Source organism: Alosa alosa, chromosome 4 (assembly GCF_017589495.1).
Source record: "Alosa alosa isolate M-15738 ecotype Scorff River chromosome 4, AALO_Geno_1.1, whole genome shotgun sequence".
Classification (NCBI taxonomy): Eukaryota; Metazoa; Chordata; class Actinopteri; order Clupeiformes; family Clupeidae; genus Alosa; species Alosa alosa.
Window position 1 is genome coordinate 11,291,487 of NC_063192.1, and position 21,705 is coordinate 11,313,191.

A 21,705-nucleotide genomic window follows, 5' to 3' on the forward strand; every position below is an offset into this window, starting at 1 on the left:
CACACACATTTGAATTCTTTATTTGAATCCACCAATCAAATTTCTTACAGAAAGGATTCAAATATTTCAGAGATGATATAGCTTTGGCATATGCCACACAGCAAGACTGACTAAAACAGCTGATATGGAGCAGAATTCTGCCAGTTGTTTAGACTTTCCTTTGATAGCCCTGCCAGTCTTAGTCCACTCACAGTCAGTTTGTGGACATGTCCCAAACAGGCAAATATCACACACACACACACACACACACAAACATACAAAACACCAGGGGATAAGCTTGGCTGATAGACCATTGAAATGACAAACCACTGATGATGTTATTGATGTTCAGTCGTGACTTTGTTCAGCCGTGGCATTGTATCCAGTCTCCAATGGGAATTACAGGGTGGGTGTATGTGTGTGTGTGTGTGTGTGTGTGTGTGCGTTTGTCTGTGTGTGTCTATGTATGTGTGTGTGTGTGTGGGGGTATCTGCCCGGTGATCGCTTTAGGGCGAAGCCGGAGGAGTCAGAGAGCGCGGTGTTGGACGAGTGTCATATTCTCATCACACCCCCTGACTGATGAGCGGCTGCCCTCTGTCATCCTTCATTTCTCTCTCTCCCTCGCTTTCCCTCTCTCTCCCTCTCTTTCTCCCTTTCAGCAACAATTTCGTCTGCGCCGCACGGAGGGTTTTGTAAACTCTCTGTGCGCAGGTTACGATTCATCCCGAATCAATTTCAGGTTAGAAAATTAGGAAAGTTTTCTGAACAAACAATCAGCGACCGAAAAGATTGAAGAAAACAAAATTGCATTCAAATTGTGACACCTTATCGCTGCCACAGCCGTAGTGAATCTCCAATAACTGTGTTTACTTGCATGTTATTATAGCATTGGTGGTGTGCTGCATCCTTATCAAATGCCACCCCTGCCAAAACACATCAGCACACACACACAAACACACACACACACGCACACGCACACACCACAGACAGACAGACACACACACACAAATACACAGTGGGACAGCTAATAGACTCGTTATGTAATACCCAGCAACTGGCAAAACACAAGCACATGGAATGTAAGATGAGAAATCATGCATGTGTTTTGTCTGTGCATGTGAGGATGTGTGTGTGTGTGTGTGTGTGTATGGTCAATGTGTGAATGCAGCTGTGTTTCTGTGTATGGTGTGTACATATATTATACATTATATGGTTTCAGTCTGTCTGTATATGTATTATTACACTTTTGGGAGATTATGATTAGAAAGGCAAACTTGTCCCCCCGATCATGCATTAATTGCATCGGTGACCTCTGTTAAAGGTCATTCAATGTCATTTAGGAAACCAAAAGTGTTGACCATAAAATGTTCTTTTGAATAGACTTTCAGACTTTCGCTAACAGTCCGAGTTGGGAACAAGTATAACCCCAAACAGTTGCACTCTCTCTCTCTTTTCTCTCTCTCTCTCTTTTTCTCATCTCTCCAGAATAGAAGCTCTCCAAAGCACAGCCCCTCGGCCCGTGACGCATTCTGGAGGAGGGAAGTGGTGAGTTGCTGGGCTGGATTTAGACGATTAGTGGAGGACTTTAAAGTTTAAACTGATAGGGCCAGAAAGACTGTGTTGGTACATGCTGTAAATTCCATGACGGGGGAGCACTTTTCCAACGCCCTTCCTAATAACAGAGCAAGGGCACCTTCAGCACATCAACACACACCCTTAAGCCCTTAACTTCAGTTGTCTCTTTTTCGCACAGCCCTTTTGAGTGTGTACGGGTTGTGTTGAGGACCCTTCCCCCAGGATATTAGACAAGTATGTATGCTTCAGTGTATAGCTGAAGTCCTTCATCCTCACCCATCATTCCTCACCCCAAGGTCTCCTGCTTCCCACACTTCTCTTCAGCCTGTTCTTTATGGGGGTTGAGTGTCTAGCTCCCCAGCACTGAAATTTAATCCTGACAAACCTCCTTGACCTCTCCTCTGTCCCATACCCTTCTTCCCCACTATGGAGTTATGCTGATGTTTGTTATGTAATATGATATTGTCTTTGTTTCTGCTAAGCTTCCCTTTTTCCATGTTATCTTTCCCTTGCTGTAAGATATTCTGCTGTGTTTTCTGACTGAAAGATGTTGTGCAGTGACCTTTTGTGAAAGGATGGTGCTGAATAAATGAAATGTCATTAAAGGTCAAGTTGATTGTGCTTGTCATATGTACAATGTGAGTTGTTTGATATTATTGAGTTGTGAAATGACAGGTTTTAAGTGGTGAACAGTTGAAAGGGCTGGAATGAATCTGAGTATGAGCTAAGCATGTAGACATCATCACACTTTAACCATGTTAAAGATACACATTGATGTAAGTGATTGATTGATAGCACTAGAAATGGTGGTGTGTAATAGATATTAATAGTAATCCATGCAGAGTGAGAAATGTTGTCGTAATCCTCTTTCAATAACGTCACATATCCTTGGAACCACCATGTGCTGTTTGACATTCTTTCCATCTTTTAGTTGACTCTGTTTACACCTCTCTTACTCACACTCTTGTTCTTGATCTTGTTCTCTCTCTCTCTTTCTTTCTTTCTCAGACTGAATGAATGAAAGAGATTAGTCCAGAAAAATTGGTATTTGTGAAAAAGTATTTTTTAATATTGAATACATTTCAAGTTCAAGTAAGAACGAGATGAGATGAGACCAGACATTTGTTTTGAATAGTATTAAATAGTTGCCATAAGAACAGTGACCAGTTCATACAGTGACTATCATAACAACATGATTTTGTAAAACAAGCCACAAACCAATGGCATTGCATGGTATGAACACAAACACACCCTTTAACAAAGCAGAGAAAGGGAGAGCAGGAGAGACCATATGGAGGAGAAGGGTTGCATAGGACACTGTAGTGAAGGATAGAGGGAAAGAGAGAGAGAGAAAGAAAGAAAGAAAGGGAGAGAAAAAGAAAGATAGATAGATAGATAGATAGATAGATAGATAGATAGATAGATAGATAGATAGATAGAGAAAGGAACAGGCAATGACTATTTCTGGGAGCAAGTGTCTGGAATTCCAACAGTGGTCTCTCTTCCTCCCTCCCTCCCTCCCCCTCTCTCTCTCCTCCCCTCTCTCTCTCTCTCCTTCCCTCTCTTCATCTTTGTCAGGGACCCATGTGCTCCACTCTGAGCCCTCATCACACAAAACTTTTCCAACCACAGACCCCTTGCTTCCCCCTGCCTCAGATGATAAATATAGCATGGCGTTATCCCTCTGCAACGTCCTGATTAGGCAGGCACTCTGTCACACACATAAAAGCCCTGCAGATAGGGGACATACCTACAGTGATTCTAAAGGCAGGCACAGGGACACAGGATTTCAGCAGAAGCGCATCGTCACAGTGACAGAGACTAGAAGAGCCTGGAATATCCCAGATACCGGAACTCAGAACGTTAACCAACCTCATCCACCACCACACATTGGACTTTCTTGCCCATTTTTGAAGGCTGTCCTCTAGCTGGTTAATCTATACCTCAGCAACTCAAGCTATCCCAGACATCAATGAGTGTAAACAACTCTTCTGCCTACCGATCGGAGCGCAGCTTTCACCAGACCTCTTCCTCGTCCTCCTCATCCTCTTCCGCTAACCCCTACATGGAGAAGGGCAGGGGGATGTTCACCAACGACTTTGGCTCTTTCATGCGGCCACACGAGGATGACCTGGGTTTCTCCAGTGAGTTCGCTTTCCATTCTGCCCTTTGCATCCGACTTGGATCAATACCACCTAAGTGTGCCATTTAACGTATGTGCCAGTTTGTTTCTTTGTACGGATCAATATGAACTGTAACAGGGCAAAGAACAGTTTACGCTGTGAGCTCTTTCCGTGCAGTCAGGCAGGTGTCAGAAAATAATTTAATGGCCTCCAACAAGGCGCTGTCTATTGATGCCAGAGCTCTATGTGTGTGTGCTGTCTGGAAGCTCGAATAATCGGCCGAACACTACATGTACATGTTTTGTATTTATCCCTGCATGTTTGGTGCTGATGGGTATGTCTGTGTAAATGGCCTGACTGTGTCAATGCATGTGTGTGTGTGTGTGTGTGTGTGTGTGTGTGTGTGTGTGTGTGTGTGTGTGTGTGTGTGTGAGAGAGTGTGCGTGTCCATGTGTCCATGGAGTGTTTTGTATCGTGTCTGTCCATGTGCTCCCCCTCTTGTCACTCGCGTGTGCTACTCTGAGAGTAAGAGAGGGCAGGAGAGGGTGAGGGGGGTAGGTATGGGTAGGGGGCTATTTTGGGTGCCATGACTGTCACGCCCGTATGTTCCAGTAAAGGAGCGACTCTAGAGGGGGGGCAACAAACGTGCATGAGGGAATATTTGGGAGCACGCCAATTCTGTGACTTCACAGATGGAGGATGACTGAAGGGACGTCTGTTTGGGAAGTGGGGGAGTGGGTGGTGGCTAGCAGTCTGTTGCTTGGTGACTGAAGACTGTGAAACAGACAGACACAAGCACACACATGCCAGGCTAGAGCCATATTTATGGGCAGGAATGCTCATTTCCAATTTCAGGACATATGGAAACACTTAGATGCGGATGACAAGTGGCCCAAGGCGGCTGTCATAATGACACTCTTGAATAAATCTTGTTTTGAGGATATATATTAAACCTCTGGACCAACAAATGGACCCTTTGATTGTATATGCTAATATACTGTTTCTTGAGCCTTTGGTTAAATCTTTTTTTTATCTTGGGAAGTCTATTCTGCTTAAAAGCAAGTGACATATAATTGAACATGACAGACTTTTTCGCACTTGATTGTGTCCATAGGTCTGTCTGGGACTCCAGGAAACATCAAAACGCTGGGAGACACGTACGAATTCACAGTTGACGTCTGTGATTTCTCCCCTGAGGACGTGATTGTCACAACCTCCAACAACCAGATTGAAGTCCGTGCCGAGAAGGTAAGTACTAGATGTCCTCCTTTTCACCTTCACCTTTTCCCCTTGGGAAAATAATAATGAAGTGATTCATGTGGTCCATTAAGATATTTTGAAGTAATACTAATGCAAAAATAACCACTTTCACAACTGCAACTGTTATTGCTTTTAAACAGTTGGCAGCGGATGGCACAGTGATGAACACTTTCACCCACAAATGCCAACTGCCGGAAGACGTGGACCCAACGTCTGTGACGTCGTCTTTAGGGCCGGACGGAGCTCTAACCATCCGCGCACGCAGACGTCCCTCTAAACTGGAGCACGCACAGACCTTTCGCACAGAAATCAAGATCTGATTCTCCTGAGTGTGTCCTTTATGGAGCACTGAAGCACAACCCCCGAAAACAAACACACACACACACACACACACACACACACACACACACACACACACACACACACACACACACACACAAACACTGTCTACTTTCCATCCTGACACTGGTGGAAATGTTCCCATCTTCACTCCCATGTCCTTTATTCACAATGTCTCACAGTATTCCCCTTTTACATTTGTGCATGGTGACACATGCGTGTTAAGGCCTATTTTCCCTTTCCGACGCTACTAGAACACAGCTCACAGCACGTGTCTCACTCTTGCTGCCAGTTCTCACAAAGGGCCTAGGCAGCTTATTTTTCTCTCCCTTTCTCACAGACACGCACAGACACACACTGGTGTGCGCACACACACACACACACACACACACACACACACACACACACACACACTTGTGACGCAAAGACCATAATTGGTTCCTTTAAAGTGGAGGCAGCTGAACGTTGCCACAAAGACTCCGAAATGAACTGAACTGGTGGCTGGTGTGGTGACAACATCCTGACAGATTGATATCTCCACTCAGCATGGTTGGTTGTTATTTAATAAAGTAAAATTCATGTGTTGTATATTTTAAAATGGTGTGAAATAAAAAAAAAACTGAACAAATCAAGTCAAATTAAAACACTTCCTTGTTTAGTCTCTATGTGAATGAATATGTCTAAGTGAATGAGAGAAAGAGAGAGAACCAGAGGCAGTGACAGACAAATTATCTAATGCATTTATCTGTATAGGCCTTAAAGAGAGAGGTATAGAGAAAGAGAGAGAGAGAGAGAGCTTTGAGTGCTGGCGTATTTAGGGCTGTTGAGTCAATGTTCTGCTCCGTGTCTGCTGTCAGTAAGAAGAGACCACGACCAAACAAAAGCATGCGCTCCCTCCCGAACACTTGTCCCTCTATTAATAGACTTGGCTCTCATTGTTCAAACTTTACACCGCAGAAACATCCTCAGTCACACTCCGTCGACCATTTGATGGAATAATACGGGTTCAGTGATGATGCATGGTCTAAATGTGCAGCATTACTTTATTGAGATTTAATTTCTACTTTAAATGCCCCACATCAGTGGAGAGTGCTGCAATTAGTGCGCTGTTTAAAAGCTCCCTGTTTTAATCACAAAGTTCACTTTATAATGGGTGAGCTTGTATGACATATACAACATAGTCAGATTGTGCATTTGTGTTACCAAACATAACTTAAAATTTGGAGCAGATTACCCAGATATTAGACAATTAGGCTACAAAAGCATTGCATTATAATACAAGCTAGCATTATAAGCAGCTGTCAGATTGCCAGAATACATTACCATAACCTGTGATATCTATCAGAATAGTATTATAACTGTAGGTCCATTCTCCCCTATCAGTATTTTGTAAGTATAGGAAGCAGGATCCATAAGGTATAGGCTATGTCATCTTATCCTAGTACATAAGGTTCCTTGTATATAGACCAAAAACATGCATTGACAACCAACAGCCAGAAGGGAGCGCTATGATGACCATATTTCTATCCTCAAGTGATAAAATGCTATCAGTTCTTTTGGTTCATGGTTTTCCTGGCTGTGTCCAAGCTTGTCCTTTACACTGTTGATAGTCAATCCATCATCATCATCTCAAACAACTCTGAAGGATTGGTAATGATGCCAATCTCATGGAAGACAGGAGCTATACTGACTCAGGCTCTTTAGAGCAACTAAGGTCTGGTGCTCAAGTAGGCTACTGGTGTTTGCTGATCAAATGGTTTCCAATGTCTGCCCATTACTACTATCATCGGCTGCCACCTTCATACAGTGCTGACAAAATAGTATAAATATTTTCATATTTCAAACTACTGCTACTTTCAAACAATCCCCTGACCCTGTATTTGGACTGAAATGGGCAATGCCATTTCATACAGGTAACGCCTGAATTATACTATGGGCAAAACGGGGCAAATTGGTATTTTGTAAACTTTGTGTTTTAGTCTTTAACTGGAACATTTTGCGATCATTTCCCAAATTACCAAGTGCTTCTCACCAAAAATGGCTATTTATCATCATCACTGTGCATATCATCATGGAATTTGGCTTGCACATTCATGCTCTCTTCCAAAGACTCAAATTTGATAACATTTTCCACTTTAAATCAGGTCAGCCTAACCCTACCAATTAGAAAGTTTGTATAGTATAAGTATATATACTCTTTTGATCCCGTGAGGGAAATTTCTCTGCATTTATCCCAATCCGTGAATTAGTGAAACACACTTAGCACACAGTGAGGTGAAGCACACACTAATCCCCTGCAACAACAGCGGCGCCTGAGGTGCCTTGCTCAAGGTGCAAGTGTGAAATTAAGTGCAAATCTGTTTGCACCTTGATATGCATCAATGGTTGCATTTGAATGTAGAGTCAATACATAGCTGTTACTTTCTTAATGTGATGGGAGCACTACTTTCAACGGTTTGATTGTAGAGATATAAAAGAGAGAAAACTGCTGTCTAGGTGTTTGGGCTGTCTAACGGGCTATTCACTAAATTAGAAGTGGAGAAGCCAGAACTGTTCTATGACTCGAAAGCGCCACTACGTGGACACACCTACAATTGCTGGAAGAGGGTCGAGCATGCGCATCAGACCGCTTTCCACCCGGCCACTATCAATCGATCAGAGAGCGGAAGATGGCGGCGCATCGAGTCTGACCGTCTAGATCGATCACCGAATAACTCGATTGGGCAGATTATGTACAGAGTGAAGAACTTCGTCCAGTATCGTACTGTCGAAAATATTAATCTTGGAGAGCAAAGCGGTTCCTTAGAGGTAAGGTAATATCATTCGCAATGCAATATTTCCCATGGTACGTTGGGGAAGGACGAGCTTCGAAGGACAAACAAAAAGGCCACCTTCTCTGCTATCCGCCATCTTGCACACTAACCATGCAACTCTAGGCACGCTGAATTAATCCCGGATAGGGAGTCAGGAGAGGATACATAATCAATCCGCAGCATCGTCAACCTAAGAGAAGTTGATTAAAATGCGAGGATGGAGCGTTGTGCGACCCATACCTTTGTGCTGCGTAGGCTTTCGCAATCGATTTGGTTAATTTGGTATTATTTGGGCGTTGTTGCTGTGTGTCTACCTTGCCACCGCAGCTACCTCTCGTTAGCGTCCAGGACAATGTAAAAGCCCCCTTAGAAATTATTGGTTAACTTTAGCCATCATAACGTTAGGTGATGCCCGGTAATCACGCAGTGTGTAGTATCCGATTGGGGTTACGTGTTATTCTTTTAAAAAATATGCACTTAGAAATACGCAATGTTCTGTTTGTATTATGGACAGGTGGTAAAAAGTTGGATGGGTTAGAACCAGACAATTCAGCCTGCAAGCTGGCATGACGTAATGTCATGGGATCACTTTTGAATGTGAAATACCAGTCCTAAGGCCTTCATATTCGTGTAACAAATCCAAGTGGACGACCAAACATAATTAAAAAGGCCACATTTTCTTTTGACGGGCCAGGTATTCCATTTCATAGACACCAATCAATAATTGTTTATTTTGAGTGGTGGTTTGCATGGGGAGAATGCACACATTAAACATTTTATTTTTGTGTACACTTCAGTTTGTTACATTACTCAGTTAATGTCATTGTTCCATTAGGCCCTTCTCAAACTATACTAGCCAGGCATGGATTTCCCCTGGCACAGTGGCAAGGTTTTGGAGCAGTTAAACCACCAGCGTCAGCTGGGGTTGTTGTGTGACTGCACCTTTGTGGTGGATGGCATTGACTTCAAAGCCCACAAAGCCGTGCTGGCAGCTTGCAGTGCATACTTCCGCACTCTGTTCCTGGATCAGAAAGATGTTGTGCATCTGGACATCAGCAATGCAGCAGGTACCAATAGTACAATACACTTTGCAAAAAATAAGTTCCCAGTCCCTTTACGGAGAATATAGTAAGCTTAATACTATAAGAGTGCTATGTGTATTGGTGTACTTCAATGATATTATGTCATACCCCTATACTATCCTTGCCTTCTATTGTTCCTATAGTACAGTCTTGTAGTACTTCCCCAAACGCTAGCCCAATATCTATAATTCCTATGATTATTATAATTTGTAAAATACTAGAAGATTTGATGGGGTCCAGAGAAGTTGGACTTCCTTTAAGGACCTCTCTTTCTTTCTTTTTGGTTGATGTGGTTTGGTTTCTTTTTTATTTTGCTCTCAGGTCTGGGTCAGGTACTTGAATTTATGTACACTGCCAAGTTGAACCTGAGCTCTCAGAATGTGGAAGATGTCTTGGCTGTGGCAACATTCCTGCAGATGCAAGAAATTGTCAATGCCTGCTCAGCCTATCAAACCCTGGCCGTCTCTCCAACTGACACAACTACAGCTCATGACTCCACAACTAGTAAGTACAACCCAAAATTTAACCTGCTATTAGATTATACATAGTCTTTGAAAGGCTGGGAATACAGACAAACATACAGTCATGAAAAATTCTGCTTCACTGGTGCTTTCCATGACTCCAACCCTTTTGATAGCAGATAATGCTGAGGAAGGTGGACAGAAGTCAGATTTGGACAAACCTGTGACGGAGGAGGAGAACAGTGCCCCACTAGTGAATGGGGCATCTGACAAGCAACCCCTCAGCGGGCAAGGGCCTTCCTCGGAAGCCACAGAGGATGAGCAGGCAGCGATCAGCATTGCGGAGTGCTCAACCGCTCAGGTGAAGACGGCTGTGGCCCGAGCTTCCCGCATGCCCAAAGCCCCGTCTTACACCAAACCCAGGAAGGCCGGGGTGACATCTGAAAAGAAAGGTCAAGCGGAGGAGGAAGAGGAGGGTGCAGCTAAGGAAGTTCCATTTCAGGATGACCCCTCAGATGCTGACTACACACCTAGTTAGTAACATGTGTCCCTATTCATTGCTGAATTCCTTCAAGTGATATATTTTTGTCACCATGACATATGACTATGACACATGTCTATGAAACATTGTTCTGTTGTTACAGAGGTCCCATACAAATCATCAGCAGCAGCTAAATCCTACATCAGCACTCGTAGGAGCAGGCTGAGGACTGCGTCAAAGCGCCTGCACGCGCGGGGTATGCGCACCCACTCAGACCTTTTGACAGTTGTGACAGTCTTGTTTAGCCAGAGCCAGATAGAAGAGTCCAATAACATGATAACATAAAATGTCTTCTCCTAAAGGTCGTAATGGCGGCGTGGAGTCAGAGGAGACCAACACAGCTACCGAGGGGAACAGCGCACATGCGGCTGAGGAAGAGGAGGAAGCTGGAGAGGTGGAGGATGAGGAGGAGGAAGAGGAAGGGCAGGAGGATGAGAGCGGAGGCGAGGGCAGGTCAATCAGGACAGGGGCCATCTCTGACCGGAGCGAGTCCCGAGCATACAGCTCCTTCACCCATAAATGTGAGGTAAGAAAATGACAGAGTCATGTATGAGTTATACATCCTCAGCTGGGTTTACATATAAAAACAAACATATGATTATAACCACCCTCAAGGCTCTCGTTCTGACATATGGTTTTTGCCAATGGTGCGTAGGACTGTGGGAAGAAGTTCACTCACACGGGCAATTTCAAGAGGCATATCCGTATTCACACGGGTGAGAAGCCCTTTAGTTGCAGAGACTGCCACAAAGCCTTTTCGGATCCAGCTGCCTGCAAAGCACATGAGAAAACACACAGGTGAGAAATAAAGGACCTCTACTTTGTATAATTCTCAACTACATGGAAAAGATCCAGAATATATTGAAAGTATTTTTTGTTGACCATAAAGAGTTTGACAATCAGTGAATATAAACATTTTAGTGTCAAATAAGACATGTACATCCAGACACAAGTCAGTCCTTGGTCAGAGAAATAAACGAGACAAATGGAAAAAGTATGATTTTCAAGTCTATTTTATCACCTGTCTGATATTGTGAGAGCAATATATCCATGCCCTCTCTTTGCTCAGTGCTATTGTACTTTATTGAGTATTGCTGTTATGATAATGTGTCATTAGCCCACTGAAGCCGTACTGCTGTTCGACGTGTGGTAAGAGCTACCGGCAGATCAGCCTGCTCAATCTGCACCGCAAGCGGCACACAGGCGAGGCTCGCTACAGCTGCGAGGACTGCGGCAAGCTCTTCACCACGTCGGGCAACCTGAAGCGCCACCAGCTGGTGCACAGCGGCGAGAAGCCGTACCGCTGCGACTACTGCGACCGCGCCTTCTCCGACCCCACGGCCAAGATGCGCCACCTGGAGACCCACGACACAGACAAGGGGCATCGGTGCTCCCACTGCGACAAGAAGTTCAACCAGGTGAGGAGGATGGCAGGGTGCAGTTCTTTATTTTTAGATTTGTGTGTGTGTGAGAGAGAATGAGCAATGTAAGCTTATATAAGGTATGAGGTCCTGTGGCTAAGAAGCAGGGGTGGGTAGTAACAACTGCAAGTGTGACACTGAGTGTATTGGGTATTGTAGCATCTCTATGGGGCATCATGAAGAAAGCAAAGTGAGATGTGATTGTATCATGACTGGTTGGTGAACCTGGTGCTTCTTTCCTTTGCTCTGCACACAGATCGGGAATCTGAAGGCTCACCTGAAGATCCATATCGCAGACGGGCCACTGAAGTGTAAGGAGTGTGGCAAACAGTTCACCACCTCAGGTGAGGAGAGATGAGCACAGGAGACAGACAGAAGCACTGCATGGTGCCAGGAGGCGTGTGTGTCTGTCTGTGTGTGTGTCTGTGTGTGTGTGTCTGTGTGTGTGTGTGTGTGTGTGTGAGTGTGCGTGTGTAAGTCTGTCTGTCTCTGTATCTGTGTCTGTAAGTGAACATGTGTTGGCTTGTGTGGAATTGAGTCTGACACCAGACAGTATGTGTGAAAGCCAGTCTGACAGTGATTTGTGTGTGTTTGTGTGCAGGGAACCTGAAAAGACACCTGCGGGTTCACAGCGGGGAGAAGCCCTATGTGTGCATGCACTGTCAGAGGGCATTCGCTGACCCGGGAGCCCTGCAGAGACACGTCCGAATCCACACAGGTGCGTTGCTCACCTGAGCGCACATTACTTATGAGGATAATAGATTACAGGGATAACAAGAGACACAGAAAAAAACAGACAGGTCATGACTAATGGAACACATTATCTGAAATAACACAAGCGTGTGCTGTTCTCATTACATGATATGCATTATTCGAGTGAAACAGACCCTAATTTGAACCCTAATTTGAATGATGGGCAGAGTGCAAAGTCTAACTAAAGCCAATTCAATAACTAGGCAACTTGCTAATTTAATACCATGGATCAGACCTTAAGCGCAAACATTGATGAGCCCATAGATATTAGAAAGCTAGATACCGCATTGGGCTCCAGAACGTACGTAAATAGCGCTGCCATCTTGGTGGGAGCAACAATCACTGGAGGCCAATGAAGGAGCATGTGACTGACTGGAAATCAGACAGGTGTCTCTGATTGCCGGCAAGTGTTGCCCATAGACAGTAAAGGTGTTGTCCCCCAGCAATATGGCGCCGTGTTTGCATATCACTTCTGGTTCCGGCGCCAACGTGAGTGGCAGCCTGCTTAGTAGCTCTGTGTCTTTGTGTCTTTTTCTCCGTCTCTTGAATTTCCCCTTGGGGATCAATAAAGTATCTATCTATCTATCTATCTATCTATCTATCTATCTATCTATCGATCGATCTATCTATCTATCTATCTATCTATCGATCTATCGCCACCTTATAAAACTTGACGGACAATGCGGAATCTAGCTTTCTAATATCTATGGATGAGCCCACTTGTTTGTGGACAGACTAGTGCTCTTTGCCTGCCTTTTAAATTAGGGCCCACACTATATTTGTGACCTTTTTATTTGACCAAGCCGTATGTGTACACAGGTGAGAAGCCTTGCCTTTGTCTCATATGTGGGAAGGGCTTTGCTCAGGCCAGCTCTCTTATCGCTCACGTCCGGCAGCACACAGGAGAAAAGCCCTACGTCTGCGATCGCTGCGGGAAAAGGTCAGATTTGAATGATCGCTCTGACTCGCTGTATGAGTCCCAGAGTGGATATGGAGACATATTATGAAGCGAACAGACTCAATCCCTTATTTAACATTCATTATTTTCTTCTTATTCCCCTGTCCTCAACCTTCTTACTCTCTAATCAGGTTTGTACAGTCCAGTCAGCTGGCCAACCACATCCGACACCACGATAACATCCGACCACACAAGTGCCATGTCTGCAACAAGGCATTTGTCAACGTCGGCGATCTTTCTAAGCACATCATCATTCATACAGGTAAGAAGAACTTGCATGATGAAAACCTGCTCCCTGACATTTGAACTGAGAAAGATGGTATTTCTAAGTGGTGATTGTAATGCATGTGCAACATTTGTTTTCTTCCGTCTATGACAGGTGAAAAGCCCTTCCTGTGTGACAAATGTGGCAGGGGCTTCAACCGCGTGGACAATCTGCGCTCGCATGTCAAGACCGTTCACCAGGGCAAGGCCGGCATGAAGCGGCTGGTGGTGGCCGAAGGAGATGGAGAGGGAGACGATAAACTCCAACCAGTTTCCACTTCTGCCTCAGAGCTGGACGACAGCGAGGTCAACATAGTCACGGTCACCACCGATGACATTGTGACCCTTGCTACAGAGGCGTTGGCAGCCAGTGCCGTGGCACAACTAACAGGTTAGAAGAGAGGAACGTCACAAATTAACATTATCCATTCTGGGAAGAAAATGTGAAAGAGAAACCTATTGTGTTTGTGTGTTATTTTTGGATAACAATGTTTTTGATCAGGAGAATTTTTCTAATGCTTCTGTGAAAGGTAATTGGTTATATGGTGGCAGAGGGATTTGAAGTACAATAATGATTATTAGAATAGCTGTCTACAGAGGGGAATGAACTTGTAATGACCATTGTCGTAAACTTTAAAAACGTTTCCCTCCAGTGGTACCAGTTGCAGCAACCGTGTCAGCAGACGAAACAGAAGCCCTGAAAGCAGAGATCACCAAGGCCGTGGAGAAGGTGCAGGAGGCAGGTGAGTGGGCCGCCTGCTAGACCTAAAAAATACATTGCAAAAGGAAATATTATAACTACTATACTACGTCCATCACACATGTATTAATGAGAAAACATGGTTAAAACAGGTTAATAATCACAATAAATATTTTGAGGTTGACTAATAATACTGTATTGTGTATACTGTGGTTTCCCTCCGGCCCAGACCCCAACACACAGATCCTGTATGCGTGTGACTCTTGCGGTGAGAAGTTCCTGGACGCAAGCTCCCTGGCCCAGCATGTGCGCATCCACACGGCACAGGCCCTGGTCATGTTCCAGGCCGACTCCGACTTCTACCAGCAGTACGCCGCGGGGGACACAACCTGGCAGACCACTGAGCAGGTCATCCAGGGCGGAGAGCTCCTCTTCCGCACGCGAGACGGCGAGGAAGAGGTGGAGGCAGGGACGGACGGAGAGACGGTGGCACTTGAGGAAGGGCTGCGTCCGACAGAGATTAAAGAGGAAACAGTGACTGAGGTGGAGGGAGGAGGGGAGGTGGTGGAGGAGATGGACTGCGATAGCCAGACTTAGGATCTCAGAATGAAAAAAAACCTCTCTTATTTCTCCATGTTCTTTTAGAGTTTGTGATACTCTGTCTTAAGAGTATAATCAGGGTGTTGATTAACAATCAAATGCAGACTCTCAGTAATAAATGTGTCTCGCCCAATATAGACCTAAATGTCACATTCAAAATAATGTTTTTGGAACAATGTGTAGTATATCACTAATTTATTTTACTTATCTAAATAACAGTATATCTTCCTAGGCTTTTTCAATACTCTTGTTGCTATATTTCTTGTCAGCTTTGTGACAGAATGCACCTTGTCTATTTTATGTGGTTGTAAATACTCCTATCCTTTCCACAGACCAGTAGAATAAGAACCATGCATGTTTTGCACCCATAGTGTAACAGATGCTATATGAAATCATTAACACCTATCAAAAACTCATAGTTTGGAAATGATTTGTTATTCATAAAAAAAAACAACAATTACACCTTCAACCCCAAATTATAAAATGCTGGGACGTTGTGTAAAATGCGAATAAAAACAGAATGTAATAATCTGCAAATCTCTTAAACTCATATTTAGTTGCAAAAAGGACACAGACAACATATCAAATGTTGAAAATTACAGATTTGACAAAAAAGTTGGGACGGGGGTAACAAAATGTTGGAAAAGTTGTGTAATTATAAAGAAAACAAAAGGAGGAATGTTTCACAACTAATTAGGGTAACTGGCAACACGACTGGGTATGAAAAAGAGCATCCCAGTGAGGCAGGGTCTCTTAGAAGTAAAGATGTAGGGGTATTCATCATTCTGTGTAAACCAGTGGGCACAAATTATGAAACAATTTAATTTAAATGCTTCTTAACATGAAATTGTGAAGTATTTGGGGAGTTAATCATCTACAGGACATAATATGATTAAAACATTCAGAGAATCCAGAGAAATCTTTGCAAACAAGGGATACAGCTGAAAAACAATATTGGATGGCCGTGGTCTTTTGGACCTCACATGGCACTGCATCAAAACCAGACCTGTTTCTGTAAAGTAAACCATTGTATGGGCTCAGGAAAACCTTTGATAACCAGTCACAGTTTGAGACTCAATTCAAAACCATGCAACAGCCAAAATTGTATTGACACATGATACAGAAAATACTGTTGTCTTATCTGGGCCTGAGCTTGGAAATCATGGACTCATCTGGGCTAAAGAGGAGAGGGCCTATCCAAGTATCCAACTTATTCAACTTGTTTTAGTGCTCAGCTCGAAACCCAACATCTATGATGGTGTGGAGATGAATTAGTACCTACAGTATGGGCATCTTGCACATCTGGCAAAGCACAATCTATTCTGAATGATGTATACAGGTTTTGAGCAACATATCCAGGGAAGACCTTGAATATTTCAGGAAAACAATGCTAAAATGAATTCTGCACATATTTAAACAGTATTTCTCTATAGAGGATGGCCTGTCTGCAGTCCAGACTTGTCAAATTAGGTGCATCATGGAATGAAAAACATGACTAAGAATACCACATACTGTTGAGCAACTGAAATCCTTGGGCAGTAATGGGACAACAATTCCAGGCAACTGAAATCCTCGGGCAGTAATGGGACAACAATTCATTCTCAGAACTCTAGCAACTGGTCTGCTCAGTTACTAAACATTGACAGAATTTTGTTAAATGAAGAGGTGAAGCAGCACAGTGGTAAACATTCCCTGTCCCAACTTTTTTGCTGGTCCCAACATGTTTCTGGCATCAAATTCAAAATGAACATATATTTTCCATCAATTTTTTTACACATCACAACTTTTTCTGATTTGGGGTTGTATTAATACATTTATTAAACTGAAGGTTGTACAAGATGTGTTAGGCCTACTCTGTGCATTGAGCAGTGTGACCATTTTTAGGCAAACGCAATGATGTGAAATCTTTAGATCCAAAAGTAAAGCCAGGTGAATTTGAACTTTACAGATGCTTATTCCTTTATCAGAGCAAATGTCAGTCAGTGTTTGCAAAGTAATCACATATTAAACCTGACTGCATTCGTAATAAAAAAAACATTTGAGGCATTTTGTTTAAAAAGTAAAGACTTATAGACAAAAGAAAGAGTCAGCTTGCCATAAATTGAACAAACTTTGACATATGAGTTTTTCAGAAATGCAGTTCTCCTATTGTAGCACTAGAGGCTCTATAGTGAAGAATAGTAAGGATTGGTCAGTAATAAAGATAGAGTATATATGTACAATTCAGTTTTGTTTTTTATATATATATATATATATTAAAAACAGGTTCAGTGATGAGGTACACGCCCTTCCAAAACAGTAGTCTAGCACAATATACTGTCTGTCAGTATATCTATGTGGCTGCACTACGTGAATGAATGGAATGAATATACTGCGTTATCAAAGCTCCGCTTTAACCCTCTCTGGCATGTTCCGGGTTGTGCGTGAACGCTTATGATTGGTTGAATCTGGATGGGCCAAAGGTTACCCAGTTTCTTAGGCTGACGTTGTCTAAACGGGAAAATGGCGGTGGAAGAACAGTCTGCAGCCGAATGTGGCCGCTCCTCAGCTTACAACTGCAAAAGACGTAGTGTTAACATGGCACAGTCTTCACAAACAGGAATAGTAAGTAATGTCCTATTTGTGGCGTCTTTAGCTTGCTTGTTGCAAGTAGCCATTGGAGACGGAAAGACGCTCGTGCTGTTGGACAACCCGAACATCAAAGACACTCATTCAATATTCTTCCGCAGTCTAGCCGGTGAGTATCGGTGTTTGAGGGTTCATCAGACAGTGTAATAGTTTAGCTATCCTGTTGCACTCTTACGTTTATGTAACGTTAGACTACATTTCATTAAAGGTATCACGCTAAGTGTTATTTGACGTGTCGTTATTCCCTTCCTTATGACATGCTTTCGACTACCAAATAAGTGCACCTTCAGGATGTACACAACGTTGGGCCAGTGCTCATACACATATTTATTTAGATGGCTTTCTTCCTAACCCAGCTGTTGTCTGTTGATTTGCAGACCGTGGATTCGACCTTACATTCAAAACTGCCGACGATCCTAGCCTGTCTCTCATTAAATATGGCCAATTTCTGTATGACCATCTCGTCATTTTCTCCCCATCGGTGGAAGGTGAGTGTGTTTCTGTGATTTTACCGAAGTGGCGACCTACATTCCAGGCTGGCAGTAGTAACATTTTTGTTTTTTTCAGAAGCATTTAATAGATGGCGTTGTCTGTTTTTCAGACTTTGGCGGAAATATCAACGTAGAGACCATCACAGCCTTCATTGATGGTGGAGGAAATGTCCTTGTTGCTGCAAGCTCTGACATTGGTAAGGAAGTGGAGAGAGCCTTCGATTTGATCCCTGGTTTGTTTGATGTATTACCAGACAGGTTATGAGGTGGAGAGCAGAGCTGTAAAACATTGCATTTCCTTGTTGCTGTTCAGGTGACCCCTTGAGAGAACTTGGCAGCGAATGTGGCATTGAGTTTGATGAAGAAAAGACTGCTGTCATTGATCATCATAATTATGATGTGTCAGACCCTGGTGATGTAAGCCTTACATTTTCTACTGTCCCACATAATCGCTTTTATTCCCTAACGAATTTTGAGGTCACAATGTAAGAATGTCAAATGCTTCCTAAAAGTCAGGTTTGTTTGGGTTCGCCAAACATGCTATTCATAGCAAGTGTGTATCTTATTTGTTGACGTGTTTTTATTTCCCAGCACTCTTTGATTGTGGCTGACCCAGAGAACCTGCTCAAAGCACCAACTATTGTTGGCAAGCCCACTGAGAAACCTATCCTTTTCAAGGGTGTTGGGTAAGTTCAGTTTTGTTCAAATAAAATGGTCAGACCATCTGTAAATCTTTTGTAAATGTTAATTGAATTTTTATACAGGGACCCTTGTAGACTACCCCACAAAAAACTTACCAACAGAAACAATTTGTTTCCATTTCTCGGGTTGAAGTACACATTTGAATGTCTTGTCTTTTATGAAATATATTTGGCCTACAACTTATCTCTTTACTCAAATGTTCCCATCTAATAATATGATGAATGCATTTACATTTTAAAAATATTATGCTGATTGACGTAGCCATCATACTGGTGGTGTCTTGTTTTGTTTGGAGTACCATGGTTTGTTCAGTGAAGCCATCATGGCGGTGCCTTGTTTTGTTTTCTTTAGCATGGTGGCCGACCCTGATAACCCTCTGGTGCTGGATATTCTCACCGGATCCTCCACCTCCTACTCCTTCTTCCCTGATCAGCCCATCAAACAGGTAATACTTTTTTTTTAAACCTTACATTCTTCCATGTTTTTTTTCAAAAATATGATCCAAAATTGTTTTTCTTTGAAACATCTATCTTAATGCTTTCTCTGTTCCCCAATGCCAGTACCCTCACGCTGTGGGCAAGAATACACTCCTGATTGCAGGCCTCCAGGCAAGGAACAATGCCCGCGTGGTCTTCAGCGGATCTTTGGACTTCTTCAGCGATGCGTTCTTCAGCTCCGCTGTGCAGAAGGCTACACCTGGATCCCAGCGGTACACCACCACCTCTCACTTCCTCACCACTCATCACACCATTATCTCTCTCTTCCTCTCAAGTGGAGCACAGAACCCTCATTGTGGTTCCACCACTATAATATCAAAATAAATATCATATTTCCACATCTTTTGCATTATGGCTGTAGGAGGTTAGTATGAACACATGTTTACCTTTTAAAAAGGCATGATTTTGGGGAACAAAACCTGAAAACCTTTTTTTTTAGTGTAAGGATTACACTTCTATGTTATATATGGGAAAAAAGTTGTTTGAATGTCACGCAACCTCCTAATGCTCAACTGTTCACAGACATGACCAGAATGGCAACATGGAGCTGGCCGAGGCTCTGTCCAGCTGGGTGTTCAAGGAGGCTGGCGTGCTCAGGGTGGGAGCTGTTACCCATCATCCTGTTGGAGAGAGCACCCCACCAGCTGCCTACACCATCACAGACCTGGTGGTGAGTGTCTGCAAAAACTGCTCAGTGATGTTGGTTTTAAGCTGTGGCTGAATCTCCAAGGGGATGGTGAAGTAACGCCATATTTTTCTGGAGTATCTGCTACGTATAGCGCTAACATGATCATATTCCTAACAGGAGTACAGCATTGTGATTGAGATGCTGTCGGAGGGCCGCTGGGTGCCCTTTGATGGAGATGACATTCAGCTGGAGTTTGTCAGGATTGACCCCTTCGTCAGGACCTACCTCAAGAAAAATGGTATAGCCCCAGTTGTTGACCTTAAACACTATGCTATTTTGTAGACCTCCTATTCATTTTCTTTCTTGCCAACTTGAATGTAATAGTCTCACTTTTAAACCCTTGCGTTTTTTGCAGGTGGAAAATACAGCGTCCAGTTCAAGTTACCAGATGTGTATGGTGTATTTCAGTTCAAGGTTGATTACAACAGGCTGGGGTACACACACATGTACTCCTCAACACAGGTGAGTACTTCACTGTGCAGGGAATTGAGTTTTGAGTTCGATTGGGGCCATATTCTTGTTGTTGCTTAGTCTGAATCTGTTTTAAAAAAATCACGCCTTTTTCATAAGGCCGCCTTGATTCTGAACTTGCGCGTTGTGGGTGTGACAAAAGTGTGAATGGGACAATGTGTGCAACTCTAGCTCTACCACCGGTACGCTCAAGCCAATCCAAACTTTTCTCATCTGTTGTTCCTCGTTGGTGGAACACACTGCCAGTTCCTACAAAGGCAGGGACATCCTTTTCCACTTTCAAAAAACTCCTGAAGACCCAGCTCTTTAGAGAACATCTACTCTCATAGCAACACTTACAACAAGTCTTACTGATCCTAGCACTCACCAGCCGTTAAACTGACAAGTAACTGTTAAAATACAGCACTCACCGACGCACTTATTCTTACTGTACTAATGTGTTTTTTTAAACTGTCCTAAAATTGTGAGAATTGTTCTAAAACTTACTGTTTACCATGTTGTTAGTCGCTTTGGTTAAAAAAGCGTCAGCCAAATGTAATGTAATGTAATGTAACTCAAAAGTGTGTAAAAAAATGATTACATGTGAATGGGAGAATGTGGTCCTGATATAGAAGCACAAGTCTCAGTGTGATCTTTGAACGATGCGTCTTTCTTTTGTCTTTCAGGTGTCTGTTCGTCCACTGCAGCACACTCAGTATGAGCGTTTCATCCCCTCTGCTTACCCTTACTATGCTAGTGTCTTCTCTATGATGGGCGGACTCTTCCTCTTCAGTGTTGTGTTCCTACATATGAAAGAGAAAGAGAAGTCAGATTAAAGAGGTCAAGCACTGGAGTATTGGGGTCAAAGCCATGTTTGTGACAAGACCGAAGGGGTAAAGGGTGGGGGGTTTGAGTGTCATGTACAACGTCCAGGCTGTTGTGTACCTGGGAGAAACCTGAAGAAAGGAGCTGTGTATGAGTTTGGTTTGGATTCATAGAGTGTGCTATACCACCACTGTTTTTTACAGACAGTAAGGACCTAAATTGTTGCTTCTTCACCGTGTATATAATGTTTTTTTTCACAATGGAGGATCTCTACATACTTAAAATGGAAAAATAGGCTGAGTTTCTATCAGTGTCAGTGAATTGAAAGTATGTGTTTTTGTTTTAAAAATTCAGACTTCTTTGTAGACGAAGATACTGATTCAATAAGAAATGCACTGATTACTTGGTTCCTGTCTTGAAATTGCTGGAAGAAAATGTTCAATGTTTGTATAAAAGAAGATGTTTGAATCCCAAAACTGCAGTAAAAAATGACATTCCACCCTATCTGATGCATATGTTGTCTGTTCACATTAGATGATGTCATGTCCGGTAATA

General features: G+C 43.2%; 3 protein-coding genes across 5 annotated transcripts; all 3 read left to right on the forward strand.

Moving 5' to 3' along the window:
* Nucleotides 1–3,249: 3,249 nt before the first annotated feature.
* On the forward strand, nt 3,250–5,639 carry hspb7 (heat shock protein family, member 7 (cardiovascular)). Its single transcript, XM_048241380.1, has 3 exons — nt 3,250–3,698; nt 4,792–4,925; nt 5,078–5,639. Exons 1-3 carry the CDS (start codon nt 3,527–3,529, stop codon nt 5,255–5,257), a joined length of 486 nt encoding a protein of 161 aa, XP_048097337.1. The 5' UTR covers nt 3,250–3,526; the 3' UTR covers nt 5,258–5,639.
* A 2,289-nt stretch (nt 5,640–7,928) lies between these two features.
* zbtb17 (zinc finger and BTB domain containing 17) lies at nt 7,929–14,873 on the forward strand. Of its 3 annotated transcripts, none has more exons than XM_048242340.1 (15): nt 7,929–8,084; nt 8,925–9,156; nt 9,493–9,675; nt 9,809–10,165; nt 10,277–10,369; nt 10,476–10,699; nt 10,829–10,971; nt 11,291–11,591; nt 11,851–11,938; nt 12,196–12,312; nt 13,167–13,287; nt 13,437–13,567; nt 13,685–13,960; nt 14,223–14,312; nt 14,499–14,873. In XM_048242340.1, exons 2-15 carry the CDS (start codon nt 8,952–8,954, stop codon nt 14,864–14,866), a joined length of 2,697 nt encoding a protein of 898 aa, XP_048098297.1. In that variant the 5' UTR covers nt 7,929–8,084; nt 8,925–8,951; the 3' UTR covers nt 14,867–14,873. The 3 variants fall into 3 exon arrangements, with proteins under 3 accessions (XP_048098297.1, XP_048098299.1, XP_048098298.1); XM_048242342.1 differs by having other exon boundaries at nt 9,812–10,165; XM_048242341.1 differs by lacking the exon at nt 7,929–8,084 and adding an exon at nt 8,154–8,783.
* Nucleotides 14,874–17,338: 2,465 nt separating this feature from the next.
* Nucleotides 17,339–21,654, forward strand: ddost (dolichyl-diphosphooligosaccharide--protein glycosyltransferase subunit (non-catalytic)). Its single transcript, XM_048240649.1, has 11 exons — nt 17,339–17,606; nt 17,875–17,985; nt 18,099–18,185; nt 18,302–18,405; nt 18,580–18,674; nt 19,042–19,135; nt 19,251–19,399; nt 19,710–19,857; nt 19,993–20,113; nt 20,231–20,337; nt 21,012–21,654. Exons 1-11 carry the CDS (start codon nt 17,372–17,374, stop codon nt 21,159–21,161), a joined length of 1,401 nt encoding a protein of 466 aa, XP_048096606.1. The 5' UTR covers nt 17,339–17,371; the 3' UTR covers nt 21,162–21,654.
* Nucleotides 21,655–21,705: the final 51 nt, after the last annotated feature.